General features: G+C 45.0%; 1 protein-coding gene across 3 annotated transcripts in view; it reads right to left on the reverse strand.

The window, feature by feature from the left end:
- Nucleotides 1–22909, reverse strand: part of MBOAT1 (membrane bound glycerophospholipid O-acyltransferase 1) — a 46811-nt gene that overhangs the window by 17312 nt on the left and 6590 nt on the right. For 2 of the 3 annotated variants that reach the window (XR_013840710.1, XM_079983793.1), the window contains exons 2-11: nucleotides 19953–20098; nucleotides 19498–19575; nucleotides 18931–19026; nucleotides 16545–16600; nucleotides 14267–14321; nucleotides 13495–13678; nucleotides 12307–12499; nucleotides 2060–2163; nucleotides 1237–1301; nucleotides 560–692 (exon numbers count right to left, since the gene is read on the reverse strand). Coding sequence is in view for 2 of the 3 variants with exons in the window: in XM_079983793.1 (XP_079839919.1) it covers nucleotides 560–692; nucleotides 1237–1301; nucleotides 2060–2163; nucleotides 12307–12499; nucleotides 13495–13678; nucleotides 14267–14321; nucleotides 16545–16600; nucleotides 18931–19026; nucleotides 19498–19575; nucleotides 19953–20098 (1110 nt within the window). In the remaining variant the exon portion in view is untranslated. The remainder of the gene's footprint in view (nucleotides 1–559; nucleotides 693–1236; nucleotides 1302–2059; nucleotides 2164–12306; nucleotides 12500–13494; nucleotides 13679–14266; nucleotides 14322–16544; nucleotides 16601–18930; nucleotides 19027–19497; nucleotides 19576–19952; nucleotides 20099–22909) is intronic. The other variant, XM_079983794.1, reaches the window with a different exon arrangement.

Below are 22909 nucleotides of genomic sequence, written 5' to 3' on the forward strand. Positions count from 1 at the left end.
GTGCATACAAGTGACGTCCTTTTGACTGTCTGCGCATGCGCGAGTGGTGAAACCTGGAAGTAACGTGTTCTGTTACTTCCAGGTCGCCGCAGAGCGCAAGCTGGAAACGCTTAACCTGAAGCGTATTCATCCCGAGGTATGACTGTACAATCATGCCTTTGCACCCTGACTGGTCCTGCCATGTACTATGTGTAGGGGTGGGGTCTGAAGCAGGGAGTCTCTGTACACATACTTATAACCAGGTACAATAAGCCTACATGGATGCTGCGGGCTCCCTGCTTGAGATCTCCATCCCAACCAACACACGGAGAGTGGTGGGAGGTTGACAATGGGAGCAGGGATAGCAAGCATGGCCCATAAATAGGTCGGTGTGAGATAGCTCAGAAAATGTGGGGTTTCAGACAGAGGCACGTTGGTATATTCAAGAAAAAAACTCTGAAAACCAATAGGACTCATGCCCACAACCATGTTCCAATGACCTGAAGAGAACTGAGTGTGAATAGTTACATTTCAGATTGCACCCATGTTAAAAAAAATAAAATGGAAAGGAGATACATACTGCTCTGGCTGCTAGTGTCATAAAGATCCCAGTGACAAATGTAAAATAATATCCGGGGTAAACGCCATGCCAAACAGCTGACAGAAGAAACGTTAAAGCTGTAGGGTACTGAGGAGCTCTATCATAGCAGACGCTGAGAAGAAAAGCAAAACCAAAATAATAGCATGTGCAGACAATACATGGATTGCATCTCAAAGGCTTTCGAAGCCGACTTCATAACTACGGCAGAAGGGAGGCATTTCAAAAGCATACTTATATGAGAGGACAAAATTGACTTCCCCAGAATGGCAAAGCAGCAACCTTGGTTTCAAATCCAAACTACTCTTCTTCTTCTTCTTCTTCTTCTTCTTCTTCTTCTTCTTCTTCTTCTTCCAGTTGCTCTTGTCCCGCTGCTTTTCCCCAGGGAAAACTGCTCTTTCTTTAACGCTTAATTGGAGCAAACAGCAATTCAGGTTTCTCCCAGATCGACATTTGCACCGATTTAGAGCTAGAGTGTGAATTTTTCCCTAGGAAAGGAATGGGGCAAGGGGGAAACTGCTTGGCCCTATGCTAGAGGGACGAACCCTTAGTGTAGAGATAGGCTTCAGTGACAAATGTTAAAAGCCCTGTTAAATGTATGGGCAGATGGGGAGGGTTATCAAAGCACCGTAAAAGCACCTCGAGTACATTGCTCTTACCGTTTGAGCCAGGCAGTGGTTTGGATATTCCAGTTTTCTACATACATTTTAAAACTCGTTGCCATCTAGGAGAGAGGAAAGCCCCGCACATTACTGGTCTGCATTCATGTTAAAAATGTCAGTCCAACTCATCCTCACCCATTGGATTCAAATGCTTTGCCTGTGCTTCTTTCACCACCCTAGAACATTGAAATCTGTTTATCTTAAATAGTACACAGAGATGAGGTTTGCAATTTATTTTAAAAGATAAGCAGCATAACCTTTTTACACCAGCAAAACCCTAGATGGTAAATCCAGAGGCTAATGTTTGTTTTACAGCACAATTCTAACCATGCCTATTCACATACAAGCCAAATTAAATTCAGTGGGCTTTACTACTAAATTAGGATCAGAATCCATCCTTAAACTGTTTGGATTCTCACAATCCATATTTCATTTAAAATAATAATCTCTTGTAGAGAATTTATCAGTATATTTTTTTATGTGAAGGGTAAGATTACTGCTTTTTACAACAGAACTGTGCATAACAAGAAGCCCTTGCTGAAAATGTCAGATATTTGAGTTCAAATTCTTCAAGTTAACAAGCCAAGGGTGAGACATGGCCATGAGTTTCTCTTTAAAAGCAGCAGCAACAGCAGCTTTTTTGTGGTTTTACATTTTTAAAATTTAATACACACACCAAAAAATGTTTCTGATAATCTAAAATACAAAATAACTTTTGTTTGCATGCATATCTGTGTAGTAATATGGCGTTTTCACTGGATGTAATTATCTTTTCAGGCTCAAGCTATTCCCTTCTCATGATGTCTTCTTTTAAACTTACCTCAATGTTCCTGATATTCAAATTAGACAAAAGGTCCCAGTGGAAATTGCCTGTCTTGTCAACACCACTGAACCCATAGCCAGCTGCATTGTTGACTGCATCTGCTATAATTGCAAAAAAACAAGAGTCTTAGGCTGAAATCCAAAGACCTGCTTTATGCATGCCTGTGGTGGGATAATGAGCTGCTTGTGCGTTGAAACTCGATCCCTCAGAGCTCACTCAGTCTAGTGAAACCCTGCCTTGAGAGGAGCCCTTGAGCATGGCTCCCTCAGTCGCTGGTAGAATCTGACAGTGGGCGTTTGCGGAAGCGTTTCCAACATAAAAGCTGTTTCACAGACATGCGCCTCCTGGATTCCCTGCGTGACAGCTTCCGGCGGGGGGTGGGAGTTCTTAGGGGCTGTTCTGATACCTCCTCGCTGTTCTCACTGGAAGTATCCCAGAGCCTCCCCTCCGACTCCCTTTCCTTTGGAGCTCTAGCACTCCCCCTACTGGTTCCCTCTTCTGCTGAAGAAGAGGCTCTCCTATTCTCCTGAAGCCTTCTCACCACCTGTCCTTCCGATGGCAGTTCCCTGACATCCACCTCCCCCCCAGGGCCCCCTTCACCCCCTCCCGCCTCTTTTCTTACTGGCGGCGAGGACGGAAATCCCTGGAAGGAACTCCCCTCATCCTCCGAGGATTCAAACACTTCTAACCACGGCCTACCGCCTCTTTCCCCCTCTTCCTCTTCTTCGTCGGAATCTGTTTCCACCTCCACTTCCGACTCTGGGAACCCTTCAAATTCCCCTTCCTCATCTGTAGTCCCGAAGTGTTCCCTCCTAAACCTTGCCACTGGTTGTGGTTTACTTGGGAAACGCCGATGAAACGTTTCTATTAAAATCTCGTCTTTGACTTCCTCTGCCGGTACCCATGCGTTTTCTGACTCTTCCTCCCCCTCCCATTCTACCAAGTATTCCACCTGATTCCCCTTCCACCTGGAATCAATGATCCCCGCCACATCCATGTTGCGTTCTCTCTCTTCTATGACGGGTGTCCGGGTGACCTCCCTCTCATGTTCCCCCCACTCACACCCCTCTCTGTATGGCGACAGTAATGACCTGTGAAATACTGGATGCAATTTCATGTGACTGGGCAAACGGAGTTTGAACGCTACTGGGTTCACCTGCTGTATGACCTCAAAGGGTCCCAACCGTTTGGGTCTCAATTTCTTACACCCTCCCTTGAACGGCAGTCCTTGGGTGGATAGCCACACCCGGTTACCCACCCTTATGGTTTCGCCTTCCCTCCTATTTCTGTCAGCTTGCTTCTTATATTCTTCTTTGGCTTTCTCTAAGTTGAGTTGGAGCTGACGGTGGATCGCTTCCATCTCTTCAACAAAATTTTCCGCTGCAGGTACACTCCACCTCCCCCCGCCCTCCCCTGGAAACGCCCGAGGATGACACCCATAATTGGCTAGAAAGGGACTCATCCCGGTGGACACGTTCTCCGCGTTGTTGTAGGCAAATTCTGCCAGAGGTAACCAGTCCACCCAATCCGTTTCTCTGTCCTTTACATAACACCTAAGATATTGTTGCAAAACCCCGTTTGCCCTTTCTGCTTGCCCATTTGTTTCTGGGTGTCTGGCGGTGGAAAAACTTACCTCCACATGCAACATGCTCATTAGTTTCCTCCAGAACCTAGAAGTAAATTGTTTTCCTCTGTCGCTCAAAACCCTCAAGGGGGCGCCATGCAACCTAAAAATGTGCTCCACAAACAACCTTGCGGTTTCTTCCGCTGTCACTGCATGTGAACAAGCTATAAAGTGGCACATCTTAGTTAGTAGATCTACCACCACCATGACCGCGGTTTTCCCTTTGGATCTCGGTAGATCGGTCATGAAGTCTATGGATACCATCTCCCATGGCCTTTCTGGGGTGGGTAAGGGTTCTAATAACCCCGCTGGCGCCAACCTCTCTCCCTTTGCTCTTTGGCACCTGTCGCATCCCCTGACATACTCCCGCACGTCCTCCCGCACCTTGGGCCACCAAAACTCCCTGGTAACCAACCACATGGTTTTGTGCTGCCCGAAATGCCCCGCCGTGGGGCTGTCATGCAACTGCTTAAGCACCCGCCCTCTTAGTTCCCCACCTGGTATGTAGAGCGCCCCTTTGTAATATAGTTTTCCGTTCTTTTCCTCAAACCCCCCTGCGTCCTCACCTGTCTCCCTGAGTTCCCTAAGTTTCTCTTGGGCATATTCATCGTTTTCAATACCCTCTACCAGTTCTCTTTGCCCCACCAATGCCGCCCCACAAACCCAGTGGTCCTCTGAGATGATATGTCTTTCTTCCGCCCCTCCTTCCCCCTCCAAGTACTCCGGTTTTCTGGAGAGAGCGTCCGCCCTGACATTCTCAGCCCCTGGCACGTAGCGAATCTCAAAATTGAACTTGGAGAACTCTTGCGCCCATCTTACTTGTCTCTGGTTCAACACTCTGGCTGTCCTCCAGTATTCTAGATTTTTGTGGTCTGTCCGCACTTGAACCTTGTGTTGCGCTCCAATCAACAGGTGTCTCCATCTCTTGAACGCTTCGTGGACAGCGAGTAATTCTCTGTCGTACACTGTATAATTCCTCTCAGACTTGTTCAATTTCCTCGAGAAGAAGGCACACGGCCTCCATTCCGACGTATTCGCTCCTGGCTGCAGAAGCACGGCCCCCACCGCTCTGTCAGACGCGTCGGTTTCCACCCTCATCGGCTGCTGCAGATCCACGTGTAAGAGTTGTTCTTCCGAAGCAAACGCCCTCTTTAAACTTTCGAAAGCTCGCTGCGCTTCTTCCGTCCAAACAAATTTCTTCTTACTGCTGAGACAATCCGTGATGGGGGCTGTTAAATGGGCGAAGTTCTTGATGAACTTCCGATAGAAGTTTCCGAACCCCAAAAACCTCTGCACATCTTTCTTAGTTTTCGGTGGCTTCCATTCCAGCACCGCTTGCACCTTGCTAGGATCCATGGCCAGCCCCTTGTCCGACAACCGGTACCCAAGGAATTCCACCTCCCTGGTGTGGAACTGACACTTCTCCAGTTTCACCCACAGCTGGTTTTCTTGCAGTTTGCTCAGTACTTCTCGCACATCTCGCACATGCTGCTCTTCATCCTCCGAGTACACCAGTACATCGTCCAAGAACGCAGCGCAGTTCTTGTACAGCAATGGTCCCAGTACGTGATTCATGAATGATTGAAATACTGCGGAACCCGCCTGGAGGCCGAAGGGCATAACGCAGTACTCAAATGCCCCCAAGGGGGTGAACATAGTGGTTTTCCACTCATCTCCCTTTCTCATACGTATCAGGTTATACGCCCCCCTCAGGTCCAGCTTGGTAAAAATCTTCCCTTTTCTCACCCGGGTCAGAATGTCATCGATTCTGGGCATAGGGAAGCTCACGGGTTCGGACACTGCGTTTAGGGCCCTGAAATCCACAATTAATCTCGGTTTGTCCGAGTTTTTTTTGTCTACAAAGAACACTGGACTACCCCCCACCGCTCGTGACTCCCTGATGAACCCACGCTTGAGGTTTTTGTCAATAAACTCCCTTAGCTCCTGCATTTCTCTGTCAGACATTGCATACACCTTGCCCACTGGCAATTGCGCCCCTGGAAGTAAGTTGATTTGGCAGTCAAAGGGTCTGTGCGGGGGTAGTTTATCTGCTTCCCTTTCGCTGAAGACGTCGGCAAAATCTGCATATTGTCGTGGTACCCTACCTTGTTCCATTGCTTCTATCTTTGCTAACGTGGCCTGAGTCCCTACTTGGCCCCCTCTTTCTGTGCAGTGTCCCATACAATGTGCTGACCCAAAGGAAACCACTCTCTGGTGCCATCCCACAAGCGGATCATGCAGCGCTAGCCAGCTCATCCCCAAAATGATGGGTGCTCCTCCCAACGTGGCTATATTAAACGCTATCCGTTCGGTGTGTCTTGCCACCCTCATTGTCATGGGGACAGTTTGCTGGTCTACTTCTCCCCCCAACAGCGCCCTCCCATCAATCGTGGTCACCTGCAGGGGATTTTTTAAAGGAATGGTTTGTATCTGATGGGCGGCTGCAAACTCCTTACTCATAAAGTTGCAGGAGCTGCCTGAGTCTAGTAACGCCTTCACTTTTAGTGGGTGTCCGTTTGCCAGCTCCAGCAATACCTCTATTACAAGAGCTGGTCTTGGGGGTTCTGGCGTGGGCACATTTACTGTTCCTTGGCCTGGCTGCTGTGCCCCGTCGGTGGCAGCCAGGCGTTGGCTTTTACTTGCTCCTTAGCTCCTTCTCCCTCCTCCCCAACAGCTCCCGCCATTCCTTGCCATTCCTTTCTTTGCGGACAAACTCTGGCAAAATGACCTGGCTGTTGGCAGAGAAAACATTTCTTGGCGCCTTTTCCCTCCTTCTTCCGCCCTTCACTGGGGTTTGAAATTGCGCGCGCGCGCGCTGTTCCGATTTCCATCGGCTCTGCTGGCAGAGAAGGCTGCTCTGGCATCTCTGGAATGCGGAAATCCCTCCAACGCTCCCCTTTCCCTTCCCGCTTCTCCAAGGCTCTGGCCTCCTGGCGTGAGCCTATGGCCAGCGCTGATTTAGTCAGAAGGTCCATAGACTCCGCCCTGGGCCCCCGGGAAAGTTCGTCTTTCACTGCCGAAGATAGTCCTTCTTCGAACAGCATTTGTATCGGTTCCGCTGACAAATCCCATCCTAATTTATGGATCAACATGGTGAACTCAGTCCAGTACTCACGGACAGATCGGTTCCCTTGTTTACACGCCATTAACTGCCTGCGCGCCACTCCCTGCTCAATCTCGCTGGAAAACATCAGATCCATGGCGCGAAAAAACTTCCTTGTGTCCCTTAGGGCTTCATTATTGGCTGCCATTAGTGGTCTCACCCAATCTCTGGCCGGGCCTTCGAGATGCCCAATCACAAAAGCAACCCTCGAATCCTCATCAGGAAAATCATCAAACTGCAGATTGAGGGCATATTGCATCTCAGTCCTGAAGGCTTGATAATTCCTGGGATCACCCCCAAACTTCTGCACCAGTCCTGGCACTTTCCTCGAGAGCTGGGCGGCTTTCCCCTTTTCTGCATCATGAGCCCTCCTCTCCTCCAACCTCGCCGTTTGCAGAGCTAACTGTACCTCCAACATCCTGTACCTTTCTTCCAGGCTAGGACCGGCTGCAGCTGCTCCCCCATCTCCTGCTCCGGCTGGGTTGCTCATGATGCCTCTCTTTGCACAAGCTGCTTTCAGGGACTGTCAGATTGCTGTGGTGGGATAATGAGCTGCTTGTGCGTTGAAACTCGATCCCTCAGAGCTCACTCAGTCTAGTGAAACCCTGCCTTGAGAGGAGCCCTTGAGCATGGCTCCCTCAGTCGCTGGTAGAATCTGACAGTGGGCGTTTGCGGAAGCGTTTCCAACATAAAAGCTGTTTCACAGACATGCGCCTCCTGGATTCCCTGCGTGACAGCTTCCGGCGGGGGGTGGGAGTTCTTAGGGGCTGTTCTGATACCTCCTCGCTGTTCTCACTGGAAGTATCCCAGAGCCTCCCCTCCGACTCCCTTTCCTTTGGAGCTCTAGCACTCCCCCTACTGGTTCCCTCTTCTGCTGAAGAAGAGGCTCTCCTATTCTCCTGAAGCCTTCTCACCACCTGTCCTTCCGATGGCAGTTCCCTGACAATGCCCAAGGATTTTGGCATGCCCAGTGGGACCTTTAATTCCAGCACATACACACACACACACACACACACACACACCACAAAGAGACTACAATGCCATATGAAATTCCTCCTGGTTTAAAAGAGCCTTCGTTTGTGGTATGGAGAGCTGCCACAACAGGAGCTTCAAAACCCCTTTGGGTATCTGGAACTAGTCACAGAACCACAGAACTGTAGAGTCGGAAAGGACCATGAGGGTCATCTAGTCCAACCCCCTGCAATGCATGAATCTTTTGCTCAGTGTGGGGCTTGAACCCATGGCTCTGATATTAAGTCTCATGCTCTACCAACTGAGAGCAGAAGCAGTGTTCACTGCGTCAGAAGCCACAATTTCATAAGAGTACTGCATAAAATGTCAGTACACAAAACGACTACCTGTGTAAGAAGAACATAATGGGCTGAATCCAGAATAAATAAGATGGATCTTGGGTCCCAGTGAAATCCATGCAAAAAGGTAACAATTATGAAGTTGAGTCCCTTTGATTGCAAACAAAAGTTCGAGTCACTTAGTCTGGACCAGTGACATTTTATTTAGAAACTCATCCCACTTTATTTAGAAATTAAGAATGTAATGCAAGAGCTTATGATGAGCCTCCTGGATCATGACAATGGCCAATCTTGTGCAGCGTCCTGTCTGCATATTGGCAACCAGATGCCTGTGGGGAAAATGCAAACAGGACCTGCTCCCTACACCCCACTCTGTGGTTTCCAGCAGCTGGTGTTCAGAAGGCAGAGCATAGCCATCATAGCTAGTAGCCATCGACAGCCTTACCCTCCATGAATTTGGCACTACAGTCATGAACCCAATATTACAGACTTCTTTTTTTGGAAGACGCCTATGCATGAATTTGTTTTATGTGTGTAGATCAGTGCACGCTGATCAATGCAAAGTCTTCACAGTAAAGCTCTACAGTGGTACCTCGGGTTACATACACTTCAGGTTAGAGACGCTTCAGGTTACAGACTCCGCTAACCCAAAAATAGTACCTCGTTGTTAAGAACTTTGCTTCAGGATGAGAACAGAAATCATGCTCCGGCGGCAGCAGGAGGCCCCAATAGCTAAAGTGGTGCTTCAGGTTAAGAACAGTTTCAGGTTAAGAACGGACCTCCGGAACGAATTAAGTACTTAACCTGAGGTACCACTGTATTCTGATGGTGTGAGTATCACGACGACCGGTAGATTCCTATCTGCTGCAGCCTTCACAGCTGTTCTAACATACTGCTTGTTATCATCCGCCTGTTCTGCCATTGAGGACTTCTTGGATCATTCTTTGTCTAGCTCCTCCCCTTTGACCTTACTGCCTTGGGTGACCCTGCTGGGGGTATGAGACTCCCAACTGCTTCGCTCATAGGGTCATAGGAACGTGCAAGCCTACTCACCACAACAAGGTGATGATGCAGTGAGTGACCTTCTCTCACTGTTCAAACCCTGTTTATGGAAGACAATCTTATTCGGCTACAAGTGATTGCCAAGAAAAAGAAGATTATCAACTTCTGCTACAGCATCTCGGCCTCTGAAGAAGCAACTTCAAAGCTCTGATCGCCCACTGATTAAAGCCACTTCACTGGAGCTTGCGTTAGCAGAGCACTTTTAAAGACTGGCTTCTTAGTTTCGATTCCAACTAAAGTTCAGCAGTTAACATTAGGACAAAAATGAACTTATCTCTCCCGCCCCCCTTTCATGAGCAGAGAATTCAGTAATTGACTCTCGCACAAAAGCATGCCTGTCCTACTTCACAAGCAAGAGCAGCAGCTATATTTGATCAACAGGCTATTCTGTGTCACTAGATAAAATTTGTTGAGAAAGCGAGGAAAGGCCACTGCTGCCCAAATGATATTTTGGTGTCCAGGACGAAGAACAATGAGAAGTCTCGCCCACAGCCATGCAGAAGAGGCCGCTGCTGTCCCCAGAAAACCACAATGCAAAGCAAAATGTTGTTTACAGCCCTGGTTGTTCCAGACACCCAATTCTATATTTTTATTTAAGCAGCTATTCTCCAATCTCTTCTCTGCACAAACCTTTCTGTGCTGCACTGCACCCTGCCTGTGGGACGGCTCTGGTGTGGACTGCACAGGTGGAATTGTGGGTGGAAAGTGGCAGATGTCCCTGGCTTTAGAAAGTTGGGGGGACTGGAGGACTGCTGATCCTTTCCAACGCACACTTGGAATTAGGAATGGGTGTCAATTTGTTGGTTTCAGTCTCTCTCAGTTACCCTTTTTCCCAGTCTTTAAATTCGGTTCTCCACATTATCCCATCAACTTGCAAATTTAATTGAAAGAAGTCCTTATGAAAATTCAGCAGTATTTTACTGCACGTTTCTCCTAATACATACATTTTTGCAAATCAACGTTTCAAAAGTAATGCATTTTTATATGCTATTTTTACTATGATAGGCCTTTTATGCACACTTTATCCTAGGGCATGCATTTTTTGATACACATTACTTGAAGAGAGAACAGTACTGCAGAATTCAGAGAAGTGACGATTTCAAAGGATGGCTGTGTTTTGGTTCATGAGTAATAATAATAATAATAATAATAATAATAATAATTTATTATTTATACCCCGCCCATCTGGCTGGGCCTCCCCAGCCACTCTGGGCGGCTTCCATAGAAAGCAAAAATACAATAAAATATCACACGTTAAAAACTTCCCTGAACAGGGCTGCCTTAAGATGTCTTCTGAATGTCAGGTAGTTGTTAATCGCTTTGACATCTGCTGGAAGGGCGTTCCACAGGGCGGGCGCCACTACCGAGAAGGCCCTCTGCCTGGTTCCCTGTAGCTTTACTTCTCGCAGTGAGGGAACCGCCAGAAGGCCCTCGGCGCTAGACCTCAGCGTCCGGGCAGAATGATGGTAAGTGGCAAGAGCAGGGCCCTCAAGCACTCACTCAGGGGAGTCCTCCTGGGCAGCCTGAGTTGTCCCAGAAAGTGCAAATTAAGCAAGTATGCTTTTAAATGTGAATTAAATCTAAGCCCCCCGCCATCCTTACCTGGAATAGTGATATATGACATTCCAGGGAACTGAAAAAGGAAGGGACAGCCTAAAGAATGTAAGCATATCTAAAGAACAATAATTCTTGAGATATGTCCCATATATTGGGACTTTTCCATGCCTTATATTCTTTACATTTTGCTCCGACTGGTCAACATTTGTGTCTCTCTATCACAATTTTTGATCATGAAATCTGTTGGGGGGGAGGGGCTTCTGCTCCATGTCCCACTTGTGGGAACTTGTACATTTTGTAGTGGCACGGAAAAGTGACTTTTTCCCTAAAACGTCTAGCTATGTAGTGCTGCAGCGATGAAACTGCTAGCACATTTGCAAAGCTAAGCAGTGTCCAGGATGGTTTCAAATTGCATTGCCGGTGGGGGTTGAACTAGATGACGCTCAGGGTCCCTTACAACTCTACAGTTCTATGGTTCTATGTAATGCCCTCCCTGTGATGGCCTGGGACTCGGGCTCGGACTTGGAACCGGAGGAGTCTCGGTCCACACCGGATCCTCTGCCTCAGGCGGCATCTGAACCGAGTCTGGGGCCTGTTTCTGAAGAGCCCCAGTCTGCACAGATTCCCCTGCAACAAGCACCAGCTGAGCCGAGTCAGGGGCCTGAGCCTGCCCTGGTTCCAGATGCGGGGATTACCTCGTTGCCTTCAGCTGGGCAATCACTTACAGCTGCTCCACTACCAGTTGGGTCAGGAGAGGCTGAGGCGGCCTCACCCACCGACGTCTCCCGAGCTGCAGAGACTGAGGTCTGAGAGAAGGAGAGACCTGAGTACTCGCAGGAGGAGTGCTCGCCTTCGGGCGAGACAGGGAGGTGAGTCACCGGGGGATCAGGTCCGGCCATTACCCCGACAAAGATAAAAGGCTATCGGACCCCACCCCAGGTTGCAGGAGCAACATTGCTGCTTGCCAGAACCTGCCTGACCTAGCCTGGTTTCCTGCCTAGGCCCTGTTGGACTGACTCCTCATGGAATCCTTGGATTTGGGACCGGACCTGGACCGTGTTGCTCAGGTTAACCCCAGCACACTCCCTTCAGATATTTGTGATTTTATGGTTGTATATGGTATTGTCAATGTATGGATTGTAGCCAGCCCTGAGATATAGGGCAGGTTAGAAACAAAGGGTGGGATTCAACAAATGAGCCCCACTAGCAGAAGCCAGTGCAGAGGCTCCTACTAGTGCAATGGGGCTTTCTCCCTCTTTCCTCCCACCGCACGCCCCTACTTGACTTGGGAGTGACGTTGGAATAACCCACAGAACAGCACACAGAGGAGGGAGAGGGGGAATTGTTCTGTCTGGCACGCTGAAAAGCTTGCGCTGGCTGAACTATTTTCCTAGCAGTTCCTGGCATCCTTCCCATGACTACTTCTATTACCAATACCATAGCAGAAAAAGTAGCCATTCATCACACTTGTTCCATGAGTTTATATGCGCAGATATAGCCATGCTATCCAAATGTATAAAAAGAAACATCACTTCAACCTCAAGAGTGTGTATACATTTTTTAAAAAGAAGCAGTATATCAACCTTACCGAGTGTCCATGCAAAGTAGTATTTTGGCTTTGAAGCTTGCATGGCAACATATAGGAAGCCAAGTCTGGACCAGAACGAAGACTTGCTGATGAACTGGTTATCAACAAGATAAGTCGCTGGGAAGCTCTTGGTAAGGGTCAGGAACAAAAGCAAAGATACAAGTGTGATGGAAAGTTTGCGCAGCACAGCTCCCTAGAAGAAGAAGAAAATGAGTGCCATCAGTGGTGAGAGAAGGCAAAATGTTTCTCCCCTATAAAATACTCAGAGGTAACTGGCCAATGAAAAGCATCAACCATTGCTTACACTTACTATTTTGCAAAGAGGAATAGGTAGCACAAAAATGGAGTGGTTCATATTTAACCCCGAGACTAATCACAAGGCAAGTAAGAAGTTTGCAGCTGTTGAGGGTGGGGAGCATTGCACACAAAGCCATAAGCTCCCACTATGCACTAGTGAAGACAGTGCAGAGCACAGCCACCTTCGTTCACTGAACACCATTTTGGTAATGCTGGTGTTCCACTTAGGAGTCATTCTTTCTTGCAGAATCAGTGCCAGGGCAGGTACAGCAAATATTGCTTCAATACCATTACTTTCTTGGACAGGTGCACCCCCAAACAAACAGGTGCATCTATATCCCTGGAAATTTGCTTGACTTCAAGCATCTCTTGGCTGCTGGGATCTGTGCAGACGCTAGAGGGGAGGAGTTTACTGAAAAATAGATTGTGGCATGTTAGAAAAGAGGATGCATGACCCAGAGAAAGCAAGTCCATTTGTCTTGTGAGGTCAGATAGCTTCTGCCTCCCCAACCATCTGATTACCCTTAGATTTGGCTTCCTAGGGGTTCAAAGCAATGGCACTTTGATGATGATGTCATAGTTATTTTATTATTTGTACCCCGCCCATCTGACCGGGTTGGCCCATGACACCACTGTTGGCCTATGAAAGTTGTAAGTTTGGACAATTAAGACGGAACAGGGGAAAGTTACAGAGGAGACGATTGTCAAAACGTTGAAAGCTGCCCCAAACTGACACAAAGGAGTAGAGTATGAAAATATATTATTTGAATTCATGTCCCATCCTATCGAGCAGCTGAACAGATGAAATTAAAAAGTATTTAACTACAGCAGCAGCTGCTGCAAAAACAACTGAAGAGTTTGAAAGTAAGTTCTTAGTACTTTACAACCTACCACTGGAGAAGGATCAGGGAGTCCAGCGTGACCTTTTTGCTTCCAGCTGACTTCTGATAACTTCATCTGCACATGTCTCCCTTCGATGAAGGCTATGTAGTCCTTGAAATTGCTGCATGGGCCAGCTATGATACTCAGGAAGTTGAGCTGATAGCTCAGATATTCCAGTAATGAAGGTCTTATTCTACCAAAACAACCACACAATAATTATTTCAAAATATGATTTTTTTAAAAAAATGTGGGGGAAGCGTAGATGGTTTACTCCTTTAAAAGTATTATGGTTTTTCCTCACTGGGGAGCAATTCTGAGCGTGGAAGAAGTTGGGTTGAACACAAAGTCGCTGTATTTCTATGTGCTTGTTTTCAGGGCAGTGGGCATGTGTTCAAGCTACTTCTGGATCAGTCTGTCTTTACTCAAAGACAACAAAATAATATATACACAAGACACAAAGTTGATATGACACAGGAGATCCATGATCAAAGCCTCCACTAGGCATGGATAGATGGGTCTATTTCTGGTCTATGTCAGTTTTGCATGTGCTCATTTATAAATTCATCCCATTCTATTGCCACATGAATCAGTGCTGTTGCTGTCTTTCAGAAAAGCTACACATATTTTTTAAGCTGGAAGAACTCCTGCATATTAAGCCACACAATGAAAACTTCCACTTAAGCTATTCTATATAAACACACATAAACAATACAATCCAGGTGTGGGTTTTTTGGGGTGGGGTGGGGTGGGGAACAGTTCAGTAAAAGAGATGCTTTCTTACTTTATAGCAAGCAGGTTTTGTTCAGCAGTTAGTTCTTCAGCTTTCCGGCCTATTCCTAGCAAGAATAAGTGATACAAGAATCAAATCACATGTTGGAGAACGATGGGGATGGTACATATAATTGTCAAATATGCTGCTAGTGTTTGCAAGTATATTAATAAATACTGTGTTTTCACACATTTATTCTTGGCCTCTTCTCCATGGCCTACTTTCTTACATCAGTTTATTACCAAGTTAAGAAACCTCCAACATACACAAAGGGCCTCACCAATCAGACAATTTTCCACCCTTGGCAATGAATGCGTGTTTCTTTCTGAGTTGTTCTGGAAGATGCACAAGTCCTTATTTCCATGATTTTAGTTTTTCTTCCTTCCCCATTCTTAAATAAAAACAGGAGCAAACTACTGCTTAGTTCTGTACCCAAGTGGGGCAAATAGGCAAATGTTTTTTGAGAAGCAATGTGAAATAGGTAAGATTCCATAAATGTGACCTAGTAACCGAACCAAGCAAGAGAATCATGACAACCGTCAGGATCTCCATACTAGACCACAAACCTGGAATTTAGCAGATCTGGTTACGAAGCCTCAATTCTCTTCTAAGTATAGAGAAAGCAGCAGAGCAAAAGGTGGTGGATGGGTAGGTGGGTAGGTGTTTCAGCTTTCCTTTCCTATTCTTAATTCCAAGCAAAGGCTGCCAGACTAACTGCAAAAAGATGACTTAATATCTTGGCAATTTCAGCATAAACTTTCAACTTTTCCTAAAAGGTTGCCAGTGTATATTTAGAGAGCTTGGTGCAGAAGACACTGGAAGCCCCTTTGTTTCTGTGGTATCACTGTACCGGCATTTGATTTAAACAGAAGTTGCTTCATGTCCACATGGAAATGGTTCTGTGACATTGCCGCTACCTTCCCACAAGCACAACCCTTTCCTTTCCCCAGTTGGAGGCGAGATGGCCAGAACCATACACAGTACTCCAAATGTGGTCTCCCACCATGGATCTGAATAACAGCATATGATATCGGCAGCTTTATTTTCCAACTCCTTTCCTAATGATTCCTAGCATGGAATTTGCCTTTTTTTTCCCACTGCATCAACATCTTCATCAAGTTATCTACTCTGATTATAAGGTTTCATTCCTGGTCCATTGCTGCGAGTTCAAAACCCATAAGCGTATATACAAAATTAATAATAATAATTCATTATTTATACCCCGCCCATCTGGCTGGGTTTCCCCAGCCACTCTGGGTGGCTTCCAACAAAACACTAAAATACAATAACCTATTAAACATTAAAAGCTTCCCTAAACAGGGCTGCCTTCAGATGTCTTCTAAAAGTTTGGTAGTTATTTTTCTCTTTGACATCTGGTGGGAGGGCATTCCACAGGGCAGGCGTCACTACTGAGAAGGCCCTCTGCCTGGTTCCCTGTAACTTGGCTTCTCGCAGTGAGGGAACTGCCAGAAGGCCAGAAGAAGAAGAAGAAGAAGAAAAGAAGAAGAAGAGTTTGGATTAGATATCCCGCTTTATCACTACCCGAAGGAGTCTCAAAGCGGCTAACATTCTCCTTTCCCTTCCTCCCCCACAACAAACACTCTGTGAGGTGAGTGGGGCTTAGAGACTTCAGAGAAGTGTGACTAGCCCAAGGTCACCCAGCAGCTGCATGTGGAAGAGCGGAGACACGAACCCGGTTCCCCAGATTACGAGTCTACTGCTCTTAACCACAACACCACAACACCACGCTGGCTCTCCTCAGCGCTGGACCTCAGTGTCCGGGCAGAATGATGGAGGTGGAGACGCTCCTTTTTTCCCCCCTCAACATGCATCATTTCACACTTGTTTACACTGAATTGAATTTGCCATTCCCACCCCATTCCTCCCCCTTCTGGAGCTCTTCACAATTTCCTTTTGTTTTAATGAAGTTGGCTTGGAAAAGCACTGAAATAAAAGAGCAGAGATTGAGGGGGAAGGGCTGAATCCACTGTCTTGCAGAATGACATTCACTGTGCAACAGAACTTCCCACTTCCTTTACTCCTCCTGCACCTCCCCAAATCTGTTTGGGCAAGTTGGGGGGGCCCTGAGCAGATTTGGGGGATGAGAAGGAGAGCAAGTTCCATTGCGCCAACACCCATGAACACAATGACTTCCTTGGATATAACCTACAGGAGGGTGAATGAAAGGTTGTCATTCCATTGCGTGGGATAAGAGTGAGCGAGAGATTGCAGTGATGTGAAAAACCCTAGTGTGGACAGGCCCTGGGCTGGAAGATGTATCTTTTCTTACCATCATGCACTTGGAAGGCAAGAGTAGTGATCTTCTGTATTACAATCATCAACGGACTACAATGAAATACAGGAAAACAGTGTGCATCACATGTTGCATGGTACAACATTTGATTACATATTTTCACATTCTGGCTTAAAGGAGCTCAAAGCCATGTACTTGGGAGTTATCCACATCACAACAGAGAGAGGTCTGGAAAGATCATCCAATGACCTATCAATCTGAATGGGGATATGAACTTGGGTTTCCCTGGCCCAAGTCCAACACTCTATCCACGATGCCATATTGCCTCATGAACTTTAATACCAAATACGACCAACTAACAGGCTATATAGATCACTTCTACTCAAGCATGCGCTGGACTACATTGACTATTATTTTAACTTTTTTACTGCAAAATATTACACATTTCCTAACTTGGTGTACTGCACTTAAATTGACAAAATTATTCACAGAGGTCTTTGCCACTTATTGCACAGAAATGCAATTAAATATGGGGCATGAAGGAACTATTAAAGGACAATGAAGTAAATATGAATGCACTTAATCTGTCCTTAACGCGTCTTCACGCATCAAGTCTTGAATACGGAAATGAACACTTTACAGGGCTTGAAGACTGTTCAGAAAATGTAAGACAAATGTGGGGAACCTTTGGTCCTCTAGTTGTTGCTGAACGTCAACTTCCATTAGCCCCAGGAAGCATGGCCAATGGTCAAAGATGATGGGAGTTGTGGTTCAGCTACATTTGGATGGTCAGACGTTCTCCATACCTACTATGGTATAGAACAGAGTGGCTTACCTCCTGGTGGTGTGGGCAAAGAGACACAACAATACAACAAAGTGTCTTGTTGATTTACCAGTAGTGTTGTTTAATGCTTTTTCCAATCTTTTCAGTGTTTCATTGCGTTCTTATGTTTGTTATTGTCTTAGTCATATTTGTAAATGGTGTTGAAAGACTGGGGAGGTGGGTAGAGCTATTTGGAATAGGTAAATAATATGTGCTAGCTCTGAACAGTCTCATACACATTGTGTGGTGCAAATACCCACATCCTCAATTAGGAATGAGATAGAAGCACACACAGGAGGGAGAATACCCCACACCTTCTGACAAGTCACTTGTATGCTGTTTACAGCTGACCACAAGTTTGTGCACAAACGTCTGAAAGTTCTCCACTACTTGGGGAGGCTCCCTTGTGATTTAGAAGCCTGATTTGCAGGGCAATCACTTGTTTGGGAAGTCTCAATGAGTAGCAGAGGTTTCTTGCTTCAGAGCCTCATGCATAAATGCACAGACAATTGTAAACGAAGGGGTGGTGTTTGTTTACATGTGAAGAATTCAAAAGCACTAAAGTTGCCCACTAATCCGTATCTGAAACAGATAGTAAGGAGGTTTCTGATTATGTGTGAAGACCTAAAAGAGGTAAGGCTTCCCAGCTGGCAAGGAATCTGAAAACAGATCAGGGTGCTCAATCACACCAGAAGCCACTGGCTATTCCTCTGAACCACCACCAGTTGTTATCATTTGAAAGCAAACATGCAAGAAGTTCAGAAACATTAAGAGCACGCATAGAAGAGAGCAACTCACCGACACAATCCTCTTGGCATAAGAGAAGACATGCAGTTACAGAGAGAAGTAGTAGTATGAATTAAATGCAAACACCAACATATAGAATATATCGACAAGCAGAAACAGTGTTAATGTTTTAATATTGAAGCAAGTAGAAACCAAAAACAGAGAAGATGAAACTGAGCAATATGCAAAACTATATTTTACTTTATTCACAGGTTCGCGATTAAAAGTAATCATGCTGTGCTTGACCGATTATTTTCAATATGATGCCTAACCTATTTCTACCTCTGCCCAGGTATGTGCATTTAAATCTTTTGGACTTAAACGGGGTTTGATATGTCCCAAGTGAGCTGTTACAGCAAGATGGCAGAATAATAAAAGCAGTACAAGACTGTCTTGTCCACAAGAACAATTGTCGCACATTGAAACACATTGGACCTCTTATACACCTCAGTCCATGTTGTGAATTGGGGGGGGGGGGCAGTTAACCTGTATGCCTGAGTCCCCTTCTAATTCCTGGATCCAGCAAGGATGCAATTGCTGGACTAGCCAGGCGAACTTCTTGGTGAGATAATGGTGAGTGTGGGCCGTTAACATAATAAAGAAAGTGATTTCTATGTATTATTGAATACAAACATTTTAATATTACAAATTATTTCCTCTTTCTTCCATATACCGGTTCCCTCGTGTTTTTAAGACTGTAAAATCTACAGGCAGGGATTGTTTTGCTTTAATTAATCTGGGAGCCTTTTTGGTTGAAGAGGGGCCTGCAAATACTCTAAATAAAAGAAATAAATAACTTTTATCACTACTTACCCAGAGAAATCTGTAGTGAGGATACCATAGTGGAATATGTATATCCGGCTAATGTGGCATAACGTGAGATATCCCATAGCTACCATAAAAGAGTACCTATAATCGTAGACATTTAATACACAAAACGTAAGTCTTACCAAGAACAACTATAATAAAAAAAAAACCCTCAAAACAACTGACTCCCAAGCCAACATGTTGATTCTGCCACATCAAGGGGTTTGGGACTTTCAAGCTTAATATGTGGCATCAAAAGGTTGTCTAACTAACTCTTGCAAGTGCATATCGCTTTCCTAGAACTTCCTACCCACTAAGTACATCCAAATAATGATTACTGGTCCCCCATGCATAGCAATACATTTGTCCCCAGTCATACCAGAAAAAGCAGTCCTGCCTTCATGAACGTGAAGAAAGGCAAAGCAAATCTTTTGGTGCAATCTGGGTGCTACCACACCACTATCAACTAACTGCACACAAAGCTCCAGTGAAAGGAGGTGGGGAAAAAGACACAGTTATAATAAAAAAAGGATAACCTAAAACACGTTACTTACGGTAGCCATGAAACCTCACCTGTGAATGTTGGGAATGCTGGCCACATGCAGGATGCTGTAGCTTATCATCACTAGCATGAAAATATGGATGGAGTACCTTAAAAACAAGAAAAGAAGTTTCATATTCAAAGATCAATGATGGATTCCAAGGGAGGGCAAAAACCTTTTATAAAGTAAATAAGCAATATAGAACGAGAGAGCAAACACAAACTCCACTCTCCCCCAACCCTGCATTCTACAATTGCCTAACTAGATTTTTCAAGTTACGGTATTTGTTCCCAAATCACTGAGTTTTTGGATACATCTCTCTCTAAAGCACTACTTGCTGATAAAACAATTTCAAATTTGTTTCAGGAGTTCCCATAGTTGCTCAACAGCATGCCTTAAAGCACGGAGAGTGTACATCTCTCTCCACGACTTCATGCATCATCATCTTTGTTACAATTATTAGTTATTTAGACAGCAATTACTCACCAACCAAAGCAGAAAACAGCAAAATATACTCCAAATATGGTGGCAAATGCATGACGAACAGCAGAGCTGGCATGGCTGGGACTTAAGTACAAGCGAAACCAAAAGGCGGCCAAGAGTGCAAAGAGCTGACAAGCAACAAAATTGACCTAAGGAAAGATGAAAACAGATTGCAATTGACTTTTGTTTGTCAGCATTCTCCTCACCGCCAAGAAAGACCTCTTGGGTACAATCCTGGACAAGTCGTCATGTATTTTCCCCGCACAACTTAGCATTGCACTTTAAAGAATGGGTGCAGAAGTAATTTGGAGCTGCTTCCTCAAAAACATTCAAAAGACACCTAAAGCTCCCAGTAGGATATTTCAGAAAAAGAGGTTTCAGACCTTCCCATTTTATTTCAGGTGAAAGGAGCCTCTTCATAATTTGAGCTAGATCTAGGCTACATTACAGTGGTACCTTGGTTTACAACCATAATCCGTTCTGAAGGTCCATTTGTAAACCAAAACAGGTTGTAACCAAAGGCGCGCTTTCGCCAATGGGGCCTCCAAAAAAAATTGGTTCATAATCCAAAATAAAAATAAAAAATGGGTTGCAATCCAAAAAAAGGTTGCAAACCGGAACACGCACTTCCGGGTTTGACGTGCTTGTAATCCAAAACGTATGCAAACCAAGACATATGCAAACCAATGTACCACTGTAGCTGAATACAGATCTCAATGAAAAGAATGGAAAAGGAGTGGAAGAAGAAGAAGAAGAAGAGTTTGGATTTGATATCCCGCCTTCCACTCCCTTTAAGGAATCTCAAAGCGGCTAACATTCTCCTTTCCCTTCCTCCCCCACAACAAACACTCTGTGAGGTGAGTGGGGCTGAGAGACTTCAAAGAAGTGTGACTGGCCCAAGGTCACCCAGCAGCTGCATGTGGAGGAGCAGAGACGCAAACCCGGTTCCCCAGATTACGAGACTACCGCTCTTAACCACTACACCACACTGGCTCTCCACACCATACTGGCTCTCCATCATAGGCATGTCTTATCAGAAGTCAATCTCACTGCATTCAAGGGAGCTTTTCCCAGGGACTTGTGAATAGGACCAGGAAAGTGAATGTGTATGTGGTAGTTCATTATTAGTCTGGATCCAGCAAATTGTTTTAAGGGATATGCCCAGGGTGTTTTTTATATCTACACCGAAAAATGTAAAACATGAATGTGACAGATGTGTGTCTTGTACTGGAACACTTTGATTAGGTCCGGCTCCCTGTCAAGTATATACTCAGTGGTGGCAAATCCAGGTTTTTCTTGCATAATTCATTAAACTGCCCAGCAAGCAAGCCAACAGCAAAAGAAGTTTGCTATGGCTAGTTATCCATATCTCCTGCAGTTGTTGTTTTTTAACTGGTACATTTAGGACAAAGCACATTAAGGCAAATGCACAGGCACACTTAATGAAAAACCTAATTTATCACATAGAATTGCTCCCTTTCAAGAGTAAGAAAATGTCCAAAGGTGGAAATTTATTAACAGGAAAGCCTCAAAAGAGAATTACAAACAAGTTCCCAAGAAAGTTTGCAATTTAACAGAGAAGTCATGGAAATCAGAGAAATATACATGTGCATTGGGAAAAGGAAGAGTGTTGCTTGTAGGAACTTAAATGGCAAGGGAGAAAATTGGATAGTTCCCTAGATGCCTACATAAGAAATCAACAGAAGTACATTGTGGCTTCTTGTGAGACCAAAAACTGTAGAAGACAAACATTCATATTCCAAAGGGGCAGAATTTCCTGTAATGTGTGCATGTACACCTGCATACTTTCATGGCATACTTGATACGTTATGGTATACTTAATTTCTTCTATACATATAGAATACCAGTGGGACATGTTAAGCTAAACCCACTAAATGTTTACTATAGGAATATGCTAGGATGAGCTACTTCTGCTATCAAGGCGTTGTGATTCTTAAGTTGTGTACATAAAATGAAGCAGATTGATATTTCAGAATAGGTTTCAAATCAGGACTGCCCCCATCAAATGCTATTGGCCTACAACTCCCCTTGCCTGGGACTGATGGGAGTTAGAATCCATATCTGGCTTATAATAGTCTGCTGAAAGAAAGACAACATCCATATAAATACTGTAAGTTATTTTGTACAGCACATATGTGTTTGTTTGTTTTTAAAGCTGGAGTGTTATTTTAAAATGGAAAATTACTGTCTTCCAAGGAGGGCATAAAAATATGCACAGACATTAGTTTGAAACAAGTACACTTTGTAGTCATCTTTCTTAATTTCATGCATGAGCTCTCACACGGTAAATCTGACTGTGTTGTGGACTGAAGTCTAGCTTCCAGCAGTAAGTTCTGCTTCTCCCCCAATTTAAAAAACCTTCTGAGATCTGAACTCAAAAATTCAAAACAGATGTTCTTGGGGGATTACCATGATGAAACAGCTGAAGGAATAATCACTAGCAGCCCTGGCAGAGAAACTGCAGAACAGATGACAGAGTCCTTAGTCAACAAAAAAAATAAAGAGGAAAATCCTTAGTCAACAACAGTGTGGAGAAATGTTTAAAAGTAAATCTGAAGAATTAAGTGATACAATGTATGTTTGTTGACTCTGATACCGTAATCGTTTCTACTCAGGTTTTTTTTTATGATTGAATGAATGAGTGGCTTTGATCCAGACGCAATTTTATTTGCTTCAAAAAAAAGTCACACTGAGCTGCCATTTCTTTAAATGTCGCCCAAGAGTTTCTGAAATGTTCGGCTATGAGCAACAAAGTTCTGCCACTATCCCACAGGATGGAAATTGTAGAATGCACAAAGAAGTATACAAGGGAGACACAAAACTCTTGATTCCTGAGTATGCGAAAGCTGTCCAATAGTATGTGTGGGCTGCTCCTTCTCCTTCCTCTCTCTCAAGTTTGGGGAGAGCTTGCTCCAAATCAATTTCAGTTTGAGGTGCGC

Source organism: Podarcis cretensis, assembly GCF_951804945.1.
Source record: "Podarcis cretensis genome assembly, chromosome: 7".
Classification (NCBI taxonomy): Eukaryota; Metazoa; Chordata; class Lepidosauria; order Squamata; family Lacertidae; genus Podarcis; species Podarcis cretensis.